Below are 14949 nucleotides of genomic sequence, written 5' to 3' on the forward strand. Positions count from 1 at the left end.
GGCTTGTTCTAAGAGGCCCTCTTAGTGACCACTGGGTGGAAAGAGTTACAAAAAAAAAAAAAAAAAAAAAGGTCCCAAAAATAAGATACAGTCTTTTATAATAACTGCCGTGCTTCTTGTCGAAAATTTCTGAAATTTTGCAGGGAGGTTTGAGCGTTAGGGGTGCTGATGCTATTAAATTTTGGTGATTAGAGGTCGGGGTGGGGAGATAAAGGGGGTCGTGTAAATATCCAGTAGGATCGGACTTAACGACGATTTTACTCGTTATTAACATTTACAATTTTTTTATAAAACCCATCTGTACCCTCAAAATTAAGCTTTTTGCCATTTTATAATAGTTAAAAATATAAAAAGTTTTTAAAATAAAATACTATAACAGATGGCGCCATCAAATGTTTTCGGAGAAAGTTAAGCAACTCGTTCTTGGATTTTCTTAAGAAAGAGTAGATATTTACCAAATTAAAATAATTCAACAGCGGACGCAATTACTAGCGAGGTTGCGGCCGACGTTTTCAAAGCGAAAACGTGGGGATGGAGGTACTGTACGTCGGACGTTCAGCGCCGCCATTCTTTAAGCCTAAAAGTTTGACAATGACGTTTGGAACGTCAGTAGAATCATGTTCGACGTTTGTCAAACTTCTAGGTTTACAGGATGACGGCGCTGAACGTCCGCCGTACACGTTTTCGCGTTGAAAACGTCGGCCGCAACCTCGCTACTGTTTTTAGGCGGTATATCGAACGACCTAACGAGACTTCAGATTCCAACCCCCTTCAATTTTGGGTCAACAACGGTAGATATTCTTATTTCGATAATAGGAAAACAGTTTATCACACGTGGCTATAATTTGTGATTCCTCTTGTCAGCTCCGAGAGTTTTCTCGACAGACAAACACAGTACATTTCTCGTCGTCTTTTCTCAAAGATAAACTATTTAATATTTCTTTAAAAAATAATTTTTTAATTGAAATAAAGTTTGTTTGTTTATTAAATAATCTGTCTTTATTCCACGTCCACTTTACATTAATAGGTTAGCAATCGATTGTAAATCGGATAACCGATAGTATCCGATCGATATCTATGGCTGTAAAATCTTTCAAAGCGCCATCTGGGATATTAAATATAAGATGGCCGATTAAATTAATTTATAAACGTATTTAATAAGTTTTAAATTTGTCTAATAATGCATTTTATTTTAAATAAAATATATTATTAATTTAAAAATTAATAATTTTTTTTTACCAGAAAATATACAATTTTTAATGATTATAAATCATATTTAATGATCCGATCACGTGATTACTTTAGTTTTTTTTATTACAAACAAAATGGCCGCTTTTGTAACTTATTTCTATTTCATAATCAATTTAATAATAAGTAAGACATTATAATTGTTTCTCTTTTATCAAAATGAAATATTAATATTTTATTACTTCTAATTTTTAACGCTTTTCGTGCAAATACAGGTATTGAATTAGAAGCTGTACAAGACAAATGGTCTTATGAAGGCCTAACAGGTACTATGCAGTATATTTTCGCCTGTAATCCTAATTATTGGAAATTGCTATAATTTCCAATATTTAGGATGACAATTTTTTTTTTTCGTTTTCCTGTAGTTACATCATTATGTCTAGGGTTGCCACGTGATATTTAAAAAGTTAGCAAGGGCTCTTGATCGATTTTATAGGCACACGAATAAGGACAAAAGGCTTAATTTTGAGGTTAGAGATTGATCTATCTCCCCACTCCCTTAACTTTTAATTATCAAAATTTAATAGCATAAACATAGAAATAAACCTGCCAAGTTTCAAAATAGCATAATGCAAAATAGACACAGAATTTCGTAAGGATTTTTTAACGTATTTTGGGCTCACGGTATGTTAACAAACGTTCTTAATAAAATCTGTTATATTACTATATATATATATATACGTGGTACGATCCAAAAGTTCGGGGAATGCAGTAATCTATGACAACAGAAGCATGTATTTGAAGTTACAGCGTATGAAACGGATTCCAAACCATTTCTACGTGTTCAGGTTAATTTCACCCATGTCATGTGATTAAACCGCGAGCACTGCTGTTTTTTTCCGGAGATAGTTACCTTTGTTCCTGCGACGTAATCAAAGTGGAGTTTCAAGAACAACCTCCAACAGTTCGAATTCTCCGTCAGACCTTTCACCGTAGAATCACCGTACGGAGCTTCTTAGCAATTCTAAAATCTCGTACGGTGATTTTACCGTTAAAGCTGACGTAAATTTAGTGTTGGAGGTTGTTCTTGAAACTCCACTTTGATTACGTCGCAGGACAAAGGTAACTATCTCCGGAAAAAAACAGCAGCGCTTGCGGTTTAATCACATGACATGGGTGAAATTAACCTGAACACGTAGAGATGGTTTGTAGAATCCGTTTCATACGCTGTAACTTCAAATACATGCTTCTGTTGTCATAGATTACTGCATTCCTCGAACTTTTGGATCGTACCACGTATATATAGATTCAATAAGAATATACAGAATCGCTCTTTCTCTCGTGTTACGTTCAAATGTTTATTATGCGTTCTAACGATATAGGTCCAAAGCACTGGAAGAAATATTATCCTGCTTGTGGAAGAGGAGATCAATCACCTATTGATATTTTTAAAAAAGGTATAAGAACAATACTTAGAAGAAAAACTTCACCGTTAACTTATAACCATTACGAAGACTACGTGACTCGCGGAATTATGAAAAACATTGGTTCTACTGGTAAGCAACCTTTTAAATAATTCTTATTGTTCGCTTATAAAATATACATTTACAATAAACAATAATTATATCAAAATTTTATGTTTCCATCGCATAGTAACATTGCATATTAATGATCTCAAGCCATCAATTACCTTCGAAACCCATTTTAAGGTAACATATAATTTCGAAGAAATAAGATTTCATTGGGGAGATACAAACAGTAAAGGTACAGAACACGTCTTTGATGGAGAACATTTTGCTTTAGAGGTATTCACCCCAAAAAAACTAATTTCGAAAACACAGTAAACTGTGTAATAAATAATGAAAAAAAGTTTATTTTCTATAATTCTTTTTTACTCAGATGCAATTCATTCATTACGACAACAGATTCGAAAGTTATGATGTAGCTAAAGTGAATGGATCCAATATCGCTATTCTTGCAGTTTTATATGAGGTGGTTTCTTCTGTTTTTTAAATTCATATGTACTGTTTTTTTTATTTATGAATTTATTACTTATCAATTAAGGCTTCCACCGAAGATAATAAACAACTAACTTCTATTATCGAAACATTAGACGATATTACTTATGTTAATCAAGAAGCTAGATTAAAGTATGCCATGAAATTGCGCGATATGCTACCCGCCTCTCTCGATTTTGTTAGATACGACGGTAGCTTGACAATACCTCCTTGTACCTCAGGAGTATCATGGTGGGTTTATCAAGATTTGCATCATATAAGTGACTTTCAGGTACGTTAACTAAAAACAGATATTTGTAATGCTGTGCATCATATTTATAAATAAATAAGTGAAAAATATCATATTTAATCTCTATTTGATTTTGTAATTTTTCCCTTTTATCTTTGAAATTGAAATTCTAACTGTTGAATAATTGTAGTAATACCGAATACTGTTCTGAACATCTTGTTTAGAAACATACGGCCGTATTCATAACTAACGAGTAAGAATTAACTTTTTAGTGATAAACTTTTAACTTTAACTCTCGATTCTTCGTTGTGAATGCGGCCGATGGCTTGGTGTTGCTTTATATATTACGACCCCATCTGTTTATCATCCTCAATCAAGTATTCTCTTGTGTAATTATTGTTTCATTGGCTTTACGATAACAAATAAGGGAATGTGGGGCAAGAGTACGTGGTTTTTAGATTTTGCATTAATGCACTCACATTTATCAGTATTAATGCAGTACATTTATCAGAGTAAACTCTATACAAAACAATACTACACACATTTAGCTTTTATGGGTATTTTATTCATTTAATTAGTATATAAGACATACACAAAAGCAGTAATTATTATAACCCTTTCTTATGCGTACTCTTTCCCGAATAGCGGGGGTAAGAGTACGCATAAGAAAGGGTATCCATATGATTGTATCATTATATCTTATATTTTTATATTAACAAAGGTTACAAACTCCTGATTCTTCATATCCAGTACATTCTTCATGCCACCATTCTTTATATTTTATCCATTTTTCTGATGATAGTTCTTCATATTTTTCATTGCAGATATGACTTTGTTAACACAGTTTTTGCTTTTTTTTCGGAAATTACTTTTGGTAATTTTCCGGGTACTGTGCCGATTCCAGTTCCATCCATGTTAAATATTTTTGTGGGTCTAAATGTTACGTTGTTATAGCCTATAGTTCTTTCGGCAAATTATAAAATTTTGCAACTTGCGGGTGATTTAAACCTATTGCTTGAACAACACTTGTAGGTTCAGGTTGGAAAAAGGATAAAGATGGTCCATTAAATTTCTCTGCAGTATTGAGAAAGCTCCTTGAGATGCTCATGGTTAAAATTTGCTTAAATCTTCAAAGACATCTACTAAATTCGTAATAATAATAAGTAATAATATCTCCAAAGATATGTTGGAATGCAGTTAAGATCCTGTAGGCAAATGCGCCAAGTATATTTCCGTGTAAGGCATGTTTCTATTTAAATTCAATTTGTCGATCATAATTAAATAAGATAGATAGGTTCGAGTGACCAAGCTAGTTAAACCAATTTCTTTTTATTAATATTACTAAACAATAGTTTGTGGGACACATGAAAAGTACAATGGCATTGTGTTTGCAGCGGTAAACGAGTTGCATTAGTAACAATCGAAAGAACGATATACCTTACGCTTAAAAAATTGTTTTATATACATGCGTATTTAAGGCATAATGCTGAATTCTAAACACAGGAAAATAAGACCAGGACAGAAAAACCATTTACTTCAAATAACGAACAAGCTTTAAGACATATTTGCAACAGTGGCGTGCCGTGACATTTGATGACAGGGAAGCTGTGTTTCTGTAAGAAGCCGACTTCCAGGAGTAATCAGTTAATTGCGCGTCAGTGATGGTCAATGGTCCATTTGTATTCACTTGTGCGATAAGCCAGTAAAAACTATAGATTTCTCTAAATGTATTTTTAATATCACAATTACATTCTGAATCACTAGTCACGATATAAGGGCTAAAATTAAAAATATATTATAAAAACTTACTCGGTGAAATAAAATGTGCAGTGGATACCTGGTACAATATATTGTTCAATTGTATTAATATACTTTTAAAAAAAATTGTAATTAAATGTGGCTTTGTAAAGAAACGTACATAAAAATAACATAAAATATTCTTTACTTTTTAAATTTTAAACAATCCACTTAGTCAAATAGCTAGATACGAGTGGTTAATGGATGGAATCGGAGACAGTCCAGGTAGGTGTGCAGTGCGTGCATGCATGCCAAATCCCAAGGGTCGATGTCCAAGGGATACCGGTCAATGTCAAATGCCTCTTTTGTCGCATCACTAGTATATCTCAACTGACGCGACAGGGTTGTTGTAGATTTTAAACGTTTCTCACTATAGCTGTAAAAATCTAAATATGTTGAACTTAATACTAAGTAGATTGTCTGTCATTTGTTTTCTAACTAATTCGTTTTAGGACCAGTGTTTACGAAAATTTCCAAAATTACAATTTTTAGTCACTCTCATTGAATTCGAAAAATTTCCGTCTTTATTATTTAATATTACGAAGAAATCAGTCTCCACTGTACTAAACTTCTGTTTAAGTAAAATTCTGGCTCTTTCAGCAGGGTTTTATTTATTTCCCCAATTCCCTAATCTCTTAATTAATTATTTAATTACTTCTTAAGTAGAAATAAGTCGAAAAACTAGTTACTTTTACTTGAATATCTGTAGTCTTGGGAAAACAGTGGAAAGACAAATTTTTATGACAACGGATACATAAATCGTAAATTTAAGGAAAATAAATTCTAGAGCTTTTTTTGTATCTTGTACAGTACGTCTCATTCATTAAATTTGGTTGCAAATGAGGCTGCCAAAGTAACAGTTAATTTTTTAACATTATACAAGAATTGTACACGTTTTTTCTGCATCCCCTTACAGATGGGACATATTAAATTGTAATATCACCGGTTTAACATTGAAATCCGTAAGTAATATAAGATGGGAGAGCGGAATAAACGCAGAATAAATATATCAAATATTTTAATGGATTTTTTTAACTCCTGTCAACTATACAGAACTATCACAAAAACATGCCAGTAAACTCCTATCGACTGGGTTAAGTTATAAATCTAGTCTACTGATGATTCACATAATCGGGCGAGGGTGGCCGAATATCTAGCAGGCAGGCGGCTAATAGCCCAGAACCGGTCCGGCATATAAAATTGGAAGCGTTATACGTGTATAGCTTTCACTAGCTAAACCGTGTGATGTTGGTGCTCTGTAAAGCGCATGCGCCAATGCCTATAATCTGGCTGCTTGGAAGCTGACCCGGTTTCGACATTCCTTCCGCCACTGAAATTTATTCGAATATACAATAGCAATCTTATCGTTTTTTTCACATGTAGTATAGAAATTTCTAATAAGATACATAATACAGTTATAACAAAAAATTAATTTTAATTAATTCAAAGTACGTTAAAATATGAGAATTTATATTTTAGAAAATACAAGGGAAGATCATTGGAAGGTGGAAGCGGCGCTTCCAGCTCTTCCAATCACGGCACGCCACTGCATGATTGTGATCCGGAGGTCGCTTTATCACACGAAGCTTTTTGTTCAGATGCACTCACCTGCCTGCACTTTGAAATAAAACTTTGTGTTCCTCTGGATTGTCAAAAGTCTAATACTTTTTTGATACGCATTGCACATGGAACAGAGCTATTTAGGGAAACTTGTTTCATTTTTTGAGAGGAAATGTGTTAGTTTTAGGGGTAATTTCAGATTTGTTTAAGAGGCTTTCACGACAGGAGGGGACACCACCGAAACAAACGGTCTTTACAGACCAAATCAAATGTCCGAATGTCAACTAGTAGGAGTTGCGTGTTAGAAAGGAAGTTCTGTTCTCAGAGATCAAAGAAAAAGGAAAACTCTAAAATGTCTGACTAAGTTAAAAAATAAGTAGTAGTGTTTTACTGTAAATATGTAAAACAAAGTATAAAACATTTGAAATGTTTAACCAAAAATTTAACAGATCATGCCCCGGCATCTTGTCACTCCACGTGTTCTTGTCCGAAACCACGAGAGACTTCAAATAGGCTTAAATCCACATATATGAATTCTATAAAAGAACTAACAATAGACACGTAATTCCGTAAATGATTTTATTCTCGCGATTTCAATAATACGAACATTGTTAACGTTTTCTAACAATACGTACCGAAGTAAATAATTCTAGAAGCGCTTTAAAGTTGTAATCGCCAACGTACGCAATGAACGTACGCGATATATTAATGGTAATTATTCCATTAGTCATTTTAACGAATGCTCCTACGGGACAAAACTTTAAGATACGTCTGAAAAACAAACACAAGAATAAACATAGCTTACTGTCCCTCGGTTCCACAACTGATGAGGACGAGGCTTTTGTGGAAAATAATAAAAAGTACAAAGAATCGTATTTTAAGCGAAAATATGCAAATAAAGAACTCGAATCAAAAAAAGGAATGGAAGAAATGAGAAAATTGGACAACAATGCTCGATTTTCGGAGGAGAATCATTTTAAAACGCGTTTCAACAGAATGTTAATTGGTCCAATCAGGCAGAAAGGCGACGAAAATAAATTACCAGAAAGTAGAACTGGTTTTAAAGTGAACAGAAAGCTTACCAAGCATGAAACGAAGGTCGTAATGAAAAAAATAGGCCGAGCAATTTTCATAGTATTGGTTGCTTTCGTTGTAGTATCGTTTATATCTCTACTCGCTACTGCGCTCGTGCACATTTTCTCCAAGATATGTCGCGAAACACCATCTAAACAAGAGAAATACGAAGGACCCCAGCCACCAAAGTCCGTCTTCTTCGTCGATATCGATCCATCTCTGCGTGAAGAGGACGAGATACAGAAGTCCGAATCGGCTAGTCACGTTAGTTCGCAAGAAGCACGTAAAGAAACTGTTTTGTCACTGGAGGAAATACCGGGAGACAATGATATCGAGGAAACAACTCCGTTGTTATCTTCAAAATCAACATCACCGAAAAATAAAAAGTATAAGAACCATTCGTCTTCCTCCAGTGGAACCGAAACTGTACAGACGTTGGTCAAAATTAAAACTCCCGTTTCCGGTAGCGTAGAAACCAGTGATTCGTCTGAGAAAGAGGAAGAAACCGATTTAGACACCGACGTCAAATTATCCAAACACGTAAACAGAACTAATTCATACGAAGATGAGACTTATAATTTTCTAAAATCTTCCGGATTGCAGTCTGAAAAAGTCTCGCATGCTCTCCCGAAATCGAACGAGGATCCTGATTCATTTCAGGACATAACAACACAGAAAGTCGAGTTTTCATTAAACGATAGAGCGCACGATCTGTACACGGTTCATACTATAGAATACACCAACCTAACATCGGTTCTTCAAATGAAAAAAGAGTGTTTGAAGAACTCAAACCAAGTAAGTCATTGTGGAGATGCATACAACAGATCGTCTGTGGATCGTGGTCTAAACAAAGGCGATTTTAAAACAAATCACATCTTAAATGGATTGACTGGCAAAGAAATTGAAAAATCTAAAGTGGATCTTTGCACAATTTTAGACAAAGCGAACGAAAGATTAATCGAGGAAGATGATTTCTTGAAGAAAGAAAAAAATTCACGACATCAATACAAAGACTTGGTTTCGAAGAATAATCTATCAAATCGTCAATTAAGAGGAAAAAATACAGAAATTTTACCCGATACAATCGAAAATTTTACTTCTAAAAGAAACGCTGTCACTACAAAAACTTTTATTCATTTAGACATGGATGAAATTTGGGAATAGAAGTGCTGCCAAACGATAATAAAATTTATTTTTTAAATAATTTAATAATTCATTCGTAAATACATTAATATGATTGATTATTTCATGTAAGTTTAATTGGAAATAAATATTTTCAAAATTTCATTGTTTTCTTTTTAAAATTGTAGAAAAATTACCCCTTTATAAATAATACCAATAGATTTTAGGAAATGTAGAATGTTTTTAATATTAATGTTTTCAATATCAGTATGTATCAGTGGCGTGCCGTGACATTTGATGACAGGGAAGCTGTGCTTCTGTAAGAAGCCAACTTCCAGGGGTAATCAGTTAATTGCGCGTCAGTGATGGTCAAGGGTCCATTTGTATTCACTTGTGCGATAAGCCAGTAAAAACTATAGATTTCTCTAGATGTATTTTTAATATCACAATTACATTCTGAATCGCTAGTCACGATATAAGGGCTAAAATTAAAAATAAATTATAAAAACTTACTCGGTGAAATAAAATGTGCGGTGGATATACATACCTGGTACAATATATTGTTCAATTGTATTAATATACTTTTAAAGAAAATTATAATTAAATGTAGCTTTGTAAAGAAACGTACATAAAAATAACATAAACATATTCTTTACTTTTTTAAATTTTAAAACAATCCACTTACAAGGGAACTGTCGGAGTGTCATCTAATAGATTTTAATAAAATTTAGTTAATAATTACGTTAAAAGTATACAAACTCTATGACAAATTTCTAGAATTCACTAAAAGTGTTAATCAGAGTTATTAGCAATCAAATGTCGTACTATTTTATAGTGGTTTAACACAAATATGCAAAGTTTTAGAAGTGAAAGGGTCGCGGAGGAAGACGGCGATATTATATTTAGAATAAATTCTGGAATTTTCGAAAATGGGAGAAGAATTAACGTAATTAAACTAAATTTTATTAAAGTATACAAACTTTATACCAAATTTGTAATGTGTTACTAAAAGTGTTAACACAAATATGCAAATTTTTAGTAGTGAAACGGTCGCGGAGGAAGATGGCGCTATTACATTTATGAACGAATTCTAGTTTTCGAAAATGGGAGAATTAAATGTAAATATTCAAAACATTATAGCAGAATTTAAACGTTTATGTGATAATGTTTGGCCTACAGAAAATATTTGTAGGCCTAATATTTCAGACGTTGATAAACAGGTAGCCAAACTGCTTTTTAATGCATTTAGCGATATTTTAAGTAGTTATGTAAGTAGAGATGACGAAGAGTTTTGTCAGATGGAAAATAATAATTTGATTATAGATAGGCCTATTTCAGATAATAAAATAACACGTCTGCTTCTAGAGAAAGAAATTGATAACGCAGACACTGACTGCGAATCAGGATATTCAGATGATGAAAAATTCGATAAGAATATAATCTCAACAAAACGAAAAGAAGAAATTCTTAACTTGCATAAGAAACACCCAAAATGGAAATTACACACATTACAGCGGAAAGGAGCTAAAGAATTAAAACGTTTTAGTGATTTATATAAATGGGAAAAACAATTTAAATCTCGAAAGCATAGAATTGAAACGTTAAAAATCATTAAAGAACATACTAAACAAATGTTTGACGAAGCTCGAGGCAGCTATAAAATTGTTAAAGGAAATCAATTAAAAATATGGGCATTACAGAAATTTCTTCAACTGAATAGTTCAATTAAGTTTACAGCTAGTGATTCTTGGGTTGCAAAATTTAAAAAAGAATATAGATTAGTATCTCGAAAGATTACAAAACTTGTAAATAAAACAGAAATAGTGAACGAAAAGGATATTTTAGTAAAAGCTGCGCAATTTCAAACAACAGTAAAAAATTTATTGCCATCTTATTCGCGTAACTTCATATTCAATACGGATCAGTGTGGTTTTTCATACGAAATGATTTCACCAAGAACACTTTCATATAAAGGAGAAAAAAACACTATTGGATTTGCACATTCTCCAAGTAATAAAGTTACGCATTCCTACACTGTTCAATATTTAATTAATGCTAACGGACAAGTTGTAGGTAATGTATTTATTTGCTTACAAGAGGCTCATGGAACCTTTGGACGTAGAGTTCAAGCATCGCTGTTCAATGCCCCAAACGTAACTGTTACAGCTAGCTCATCTGGCAAATTATCTACAGCAATTATTACAAACTATGTAAAAGACGTATTATCTCCAAATATAACAGAAAACTCTTTATTAATAATTGACTCGTGGAGTGGACAAACAAATATTAATATTTATAATACAGTATTTCAAACATCTACAAATCAAAATTCGTGCGAAATATTAATTATTCCACCAAAGTGTACGTCTATATGCCAACCTTTAGATGTCGGATTTCATAGACAATTAAAACTTTTAGCTAAAGAAATTTTAAATGCTATACAATTATTCTGTAATGATTCTTCGATGAAATTGTTTTGGACAACTAGAAATGGCATTATAAAATTACATTCGATTCTTCATCATCAATTATCTGCGCCAATATTTAATAATTTGATTAAACATGCATGGTTCGCTTCTGGACTCATAAATGAAAAGTGTCAATTCTTAAATGTAAAACAAGTTTGTTTTTCTTTTTTAAACACTGACAGTTTAAATTGTGTCGAGAGTAATTGCGAAAATCTTCGATTTGTTAAATGTGCACGATGCCAACAGATTCTTTGTTTATTTTGCTTTGTTGAAAAATATCATGTAAATAGTTGCCCATCTAATAATTTGTGAATATAATAACTTTTAAATATATCTATTAAAATGTATTTATTTATTACGTTTCGATTGTTTTTTTTATATTTATTCTATCAATACTTTTATATTAAATGTCATTGTTAAACTAGTATATATATCTAATCTTTTATAATATTTATTTTAGTTTCCTTATTGAGTTTCCTATTTGAGTTATTCCTTCTTCTACTCTGTAAATGTAATACAGTGATACCTCTGTTTTCGTAGTGTTTAATACTAAAAAAAATTAAGAAATTAATATAAAATGAGTATAAAAAACTAATACAATGGTCTCCGAAACAGAATCGCCATCTAACTGTTTTTGATTGATCGAAATTAATAATAACTGTTCGGCCTCTTCAATTGTTTGCGGTCTCCGTTTCATTAGCACATTTACACCTTTTGCTACATTAGCCTCCGTTTTGCTTCCTTTTTCGCCACAACGAAACTTATCGTGGATGCCGACTTCCCGTACAGTACATGCGACCGATTTCAGCAATCTTAATGCCGGTCACGTATTTTTTAATGATTTCCTTCAACTCGATCGTGTTCCTGGCCTTGTTTGAAAGGCTATTGGCTCTGGAAACTTTCTTTGGTCCCACGATGGAACTAAAAAGAATGGAAGCAATGGAATTGTTTGGCTAGACGCGCGGAGTAATGCTCATACAGCAAGAAACACCGCCACGATGACTTGTGAGCAGAAAAATGCGTGGGTCGCTCTTTGTTTTCGCAAAATTAGCAACGAGATCATGTGGCACGCCGACGAAATCCGAGGCAAATTTTTTGCAAAAAATCGACGAAAACCAAAGTCAACGAAAATCGAGGTATTACTGTATCTTCCTCCGCGACCCTTTCACTTCTAAAAATTTGCATTTTGTGTTAAACCACTATAAAATAGTACGACATTTGATTGCTAATAACTCTGATTAACACTTTTAGTGAATACTACAAATTTGTCATAGAGTTTGTATACTTTTAACGTAATTATTAACTAAATTTTATTAAAATCTATTAGATGACACTCCGACAGTTCCCTTGTTAGTCAAATAGCTGGATACGAGTGGCTAATGGATGGAATCGGAGACGGTCCAGGTAGATGTGCAGTGCGTGCATGCATGCCAAATCCCAAGGGTCGATGTCCAAGGGATACCGGTCAATGTCAAATGCCTCTTTTGTCGCATCACTAGTATATCTCAACTGACGAGACAGGGTTGTTGTAGATTTTAAACATTTTTCACCATAGCTGTAAAAATCTAAATATGTTAAACTTAATACTAAGTAGATTGTCTGTCATTTGTTTTCTAACTAATTCGTTTTAGGACCAGTTTCCACGTAAATTTACAACTTTCTAGTCACTCTCATTGAACTGGAAAAATTTCTGTCTTTATTATCTAATATTACGAAGAAATCAGTTCCCACTGTACTGGGCTAGAGATTGGTTGGGTTAAACTTTTGTGTAAGTAAAATTCTGGCTCTTTCAGCAGGGTTTTATTTATTTTCCCAATTCTCTAATCTCTTAATTATTTAATTACTTCTTAAGTAGAAATAAGTCGAATATCTGTAGTCTTGGGAAAACAATGGAAAGACAAATTTTTATATGTATCGGTTGTCATAAAAATTTAAGGAATAATAAATCGTAAATTTAAGGAAAATAAATTCTAGAGCCTTTTTTGTACCTCGTGCATCTCATTCATTAAATTTGGTTGTAAAGGATGCTGCCAAGTAACAGTTAATTTTTTTTAATATTATACAAGAATTGTACACGTTTTTTCTGCATCCGCTTACAGATGGGACTTACTAAATCGTAATATCACTGGTTTAACATTGAAATCCGCAAGTAATATAAGATGGGAGAGCAGAATAAACGCAGAATAAATATATCAAGTGTTTTAATGGATTTTTTAACTCCTGTCAACTATACAGAACTATCATAAAAACATGCCAGTAAACTCCTATCGGTTGGGTTACGTTATAAATCTAGTCTACTGATGATTCACATAATCGGGCGAGGGTGGCCGAATATCTAGCGGGCAGGCGGCTAACAGCCCAGAACCGGTCCGGATATAAAATTGGAAGCGTTATACGTGTGTAGCTATCACTAGTTAAACCGTGTGAGGTTGGTGCTCTGTAAAGCGCATGCGCCAATGCCTATAATCTGGCTGCGTGGAAGCTGACCCGGTTTCGACATTCCTTCCGCCACTGATTATTCGAATATACAATAGCAATCTTATCGTTTTTTTTTTCACATGTATAGAAATTTCTTATAAGATACATAATGCAATTATAATAAAAAATTAACATTGAAATATAAGAATTTATATTTTAGAAAATACAAGGGAAGGTCATTGGAAGGTGGAAGCGCCGCTTCCACCGCTTCCAATGACGGCACGCCACTGATTTGCAATGGTCTTTAGCAACTGATAATGCCAACAAAATGAAAAAGTTAAATAGTAATAAGTATATTTTATATACAGAAAACTAATAAATAAAAAATAAGTAAATTAGTTTAAAGATTGTACTAATAGAAGCTGTTAGGAATACAGTAGTTAGTGATTTAGAAACTTTAAAGTATTAAAAATAATAATAAATAACTGTTTGCATTAATTTGTACAGCTGTTAATATAAAAATAGGTTTGGAAATTGTGCATAAAATTAGTTTTTATCTTACAGATTAGTAAATTTCGAAAATTATCAATGACGAAATTTAACCTTTCTACAAATGATTGGGGTAATATCAGACCGTTAACTGGAAGGTTTCTAAGAAAAGTCGAGGTTTATTCCACCAGCAGTTTTAACCAACCAATGATTATTCTTCAAGTTTTAATATCATTTATTCGAATGTTTTATCTGAACTTGATAATGTTTTAATACATTTTATTTATTCAACTAGAAGTTGCATCTTTATTTATTAATATTTGTAATTGAATAATTTCAAGATTTTATTATTTAATCCATAAATTTCGTTTCTGATAGCCATGTTTTTTCTTTCTTTTTGTTATAAAATGTAAATTGGAAACGTATTTCATATTTAATTAATACAACAGTTACATTAATTGTACAAGGTATGTAATAAAAATTCAGTTTGTATTAAATTACATGTAAAGTTTTTTAAAAAAAAACCTTAATTTTATTTTAATAATTCCTCTGCTTTTCGTCGAAAATTTCTGAAATTCTGCAGGCA

At 32.6% G+C, this 14949-nt stretch overlaps 1 protein-coding gene across 1 annotated transcript; it reads left to right on the plus strand.

The window, feature by feature from the left end:
- The first annotated feature begins 1325 nt into the window (after window positions 1-1325).
- On the plus strand, window positions 1326-14636 carry LOC136980941 (carbonic anhydrase 13-like). Its single transcript, XM_067277139.1, has 7 exons — window positions 1326-1374; window positions 1464-1514; window positions 2571-2744; window positions 2842-2993; window positions 3088-3180; window positions 3253-3477; window positions 14439-14636. The coding sequence occupies exons 1-7, from the start codon at window positions 1326-1328 to the stop codon at window positions 14634-14636; spliced, it is 942 nt and encodes a 313-aa protein (XP_067133240.1).
- The last annotated feature ends 313 nt before the right edge of the window (window positions 14637-14949 follow it).

The sequence above is a fragment of the Centruroides vittatus genome, unplaced genomic scaffold, assembly GCF_030686945.1.
Source record: "Centruroides vittatus isolate TY-2023 unplaced genomic scaffold, ASM3068694v2 contig_738, whole genome shotgun sequence".
Lineage (NCBI taxonomy): Eukaryota > Metazoa > Arthropoda > Arachnida > Scorpiones > Buthidae > Centruroides > Centruroides vittatus.

What these genes read in the sequence shown, in the direction of transcription:
- LOC136980941 (XM_067277139.1), top strand. Translation starts at nt 1,326, where the DNA reads ATGGCCGCTTTTGTAACTTATTTCTATTTCATAATCAATTTAATAATA. An exon ending in GAAAAACATTGGTTCTACTG is followed by an intron (nt 2,745 to 2,841) that starts GTAAGCAACCTT and finishes TCCATCGCATAG; the next exon opens with TAACATTGCATATTAATGAT. An exon ending in GAGAACATTTTGCTTTAGAG is followed by an intron (nt 2,994 to 3,087) that starts GTATTCACCCCA and finishes TTTTTTACTCAG; the next exon opens with ATGCAATTCATTCATTACGA.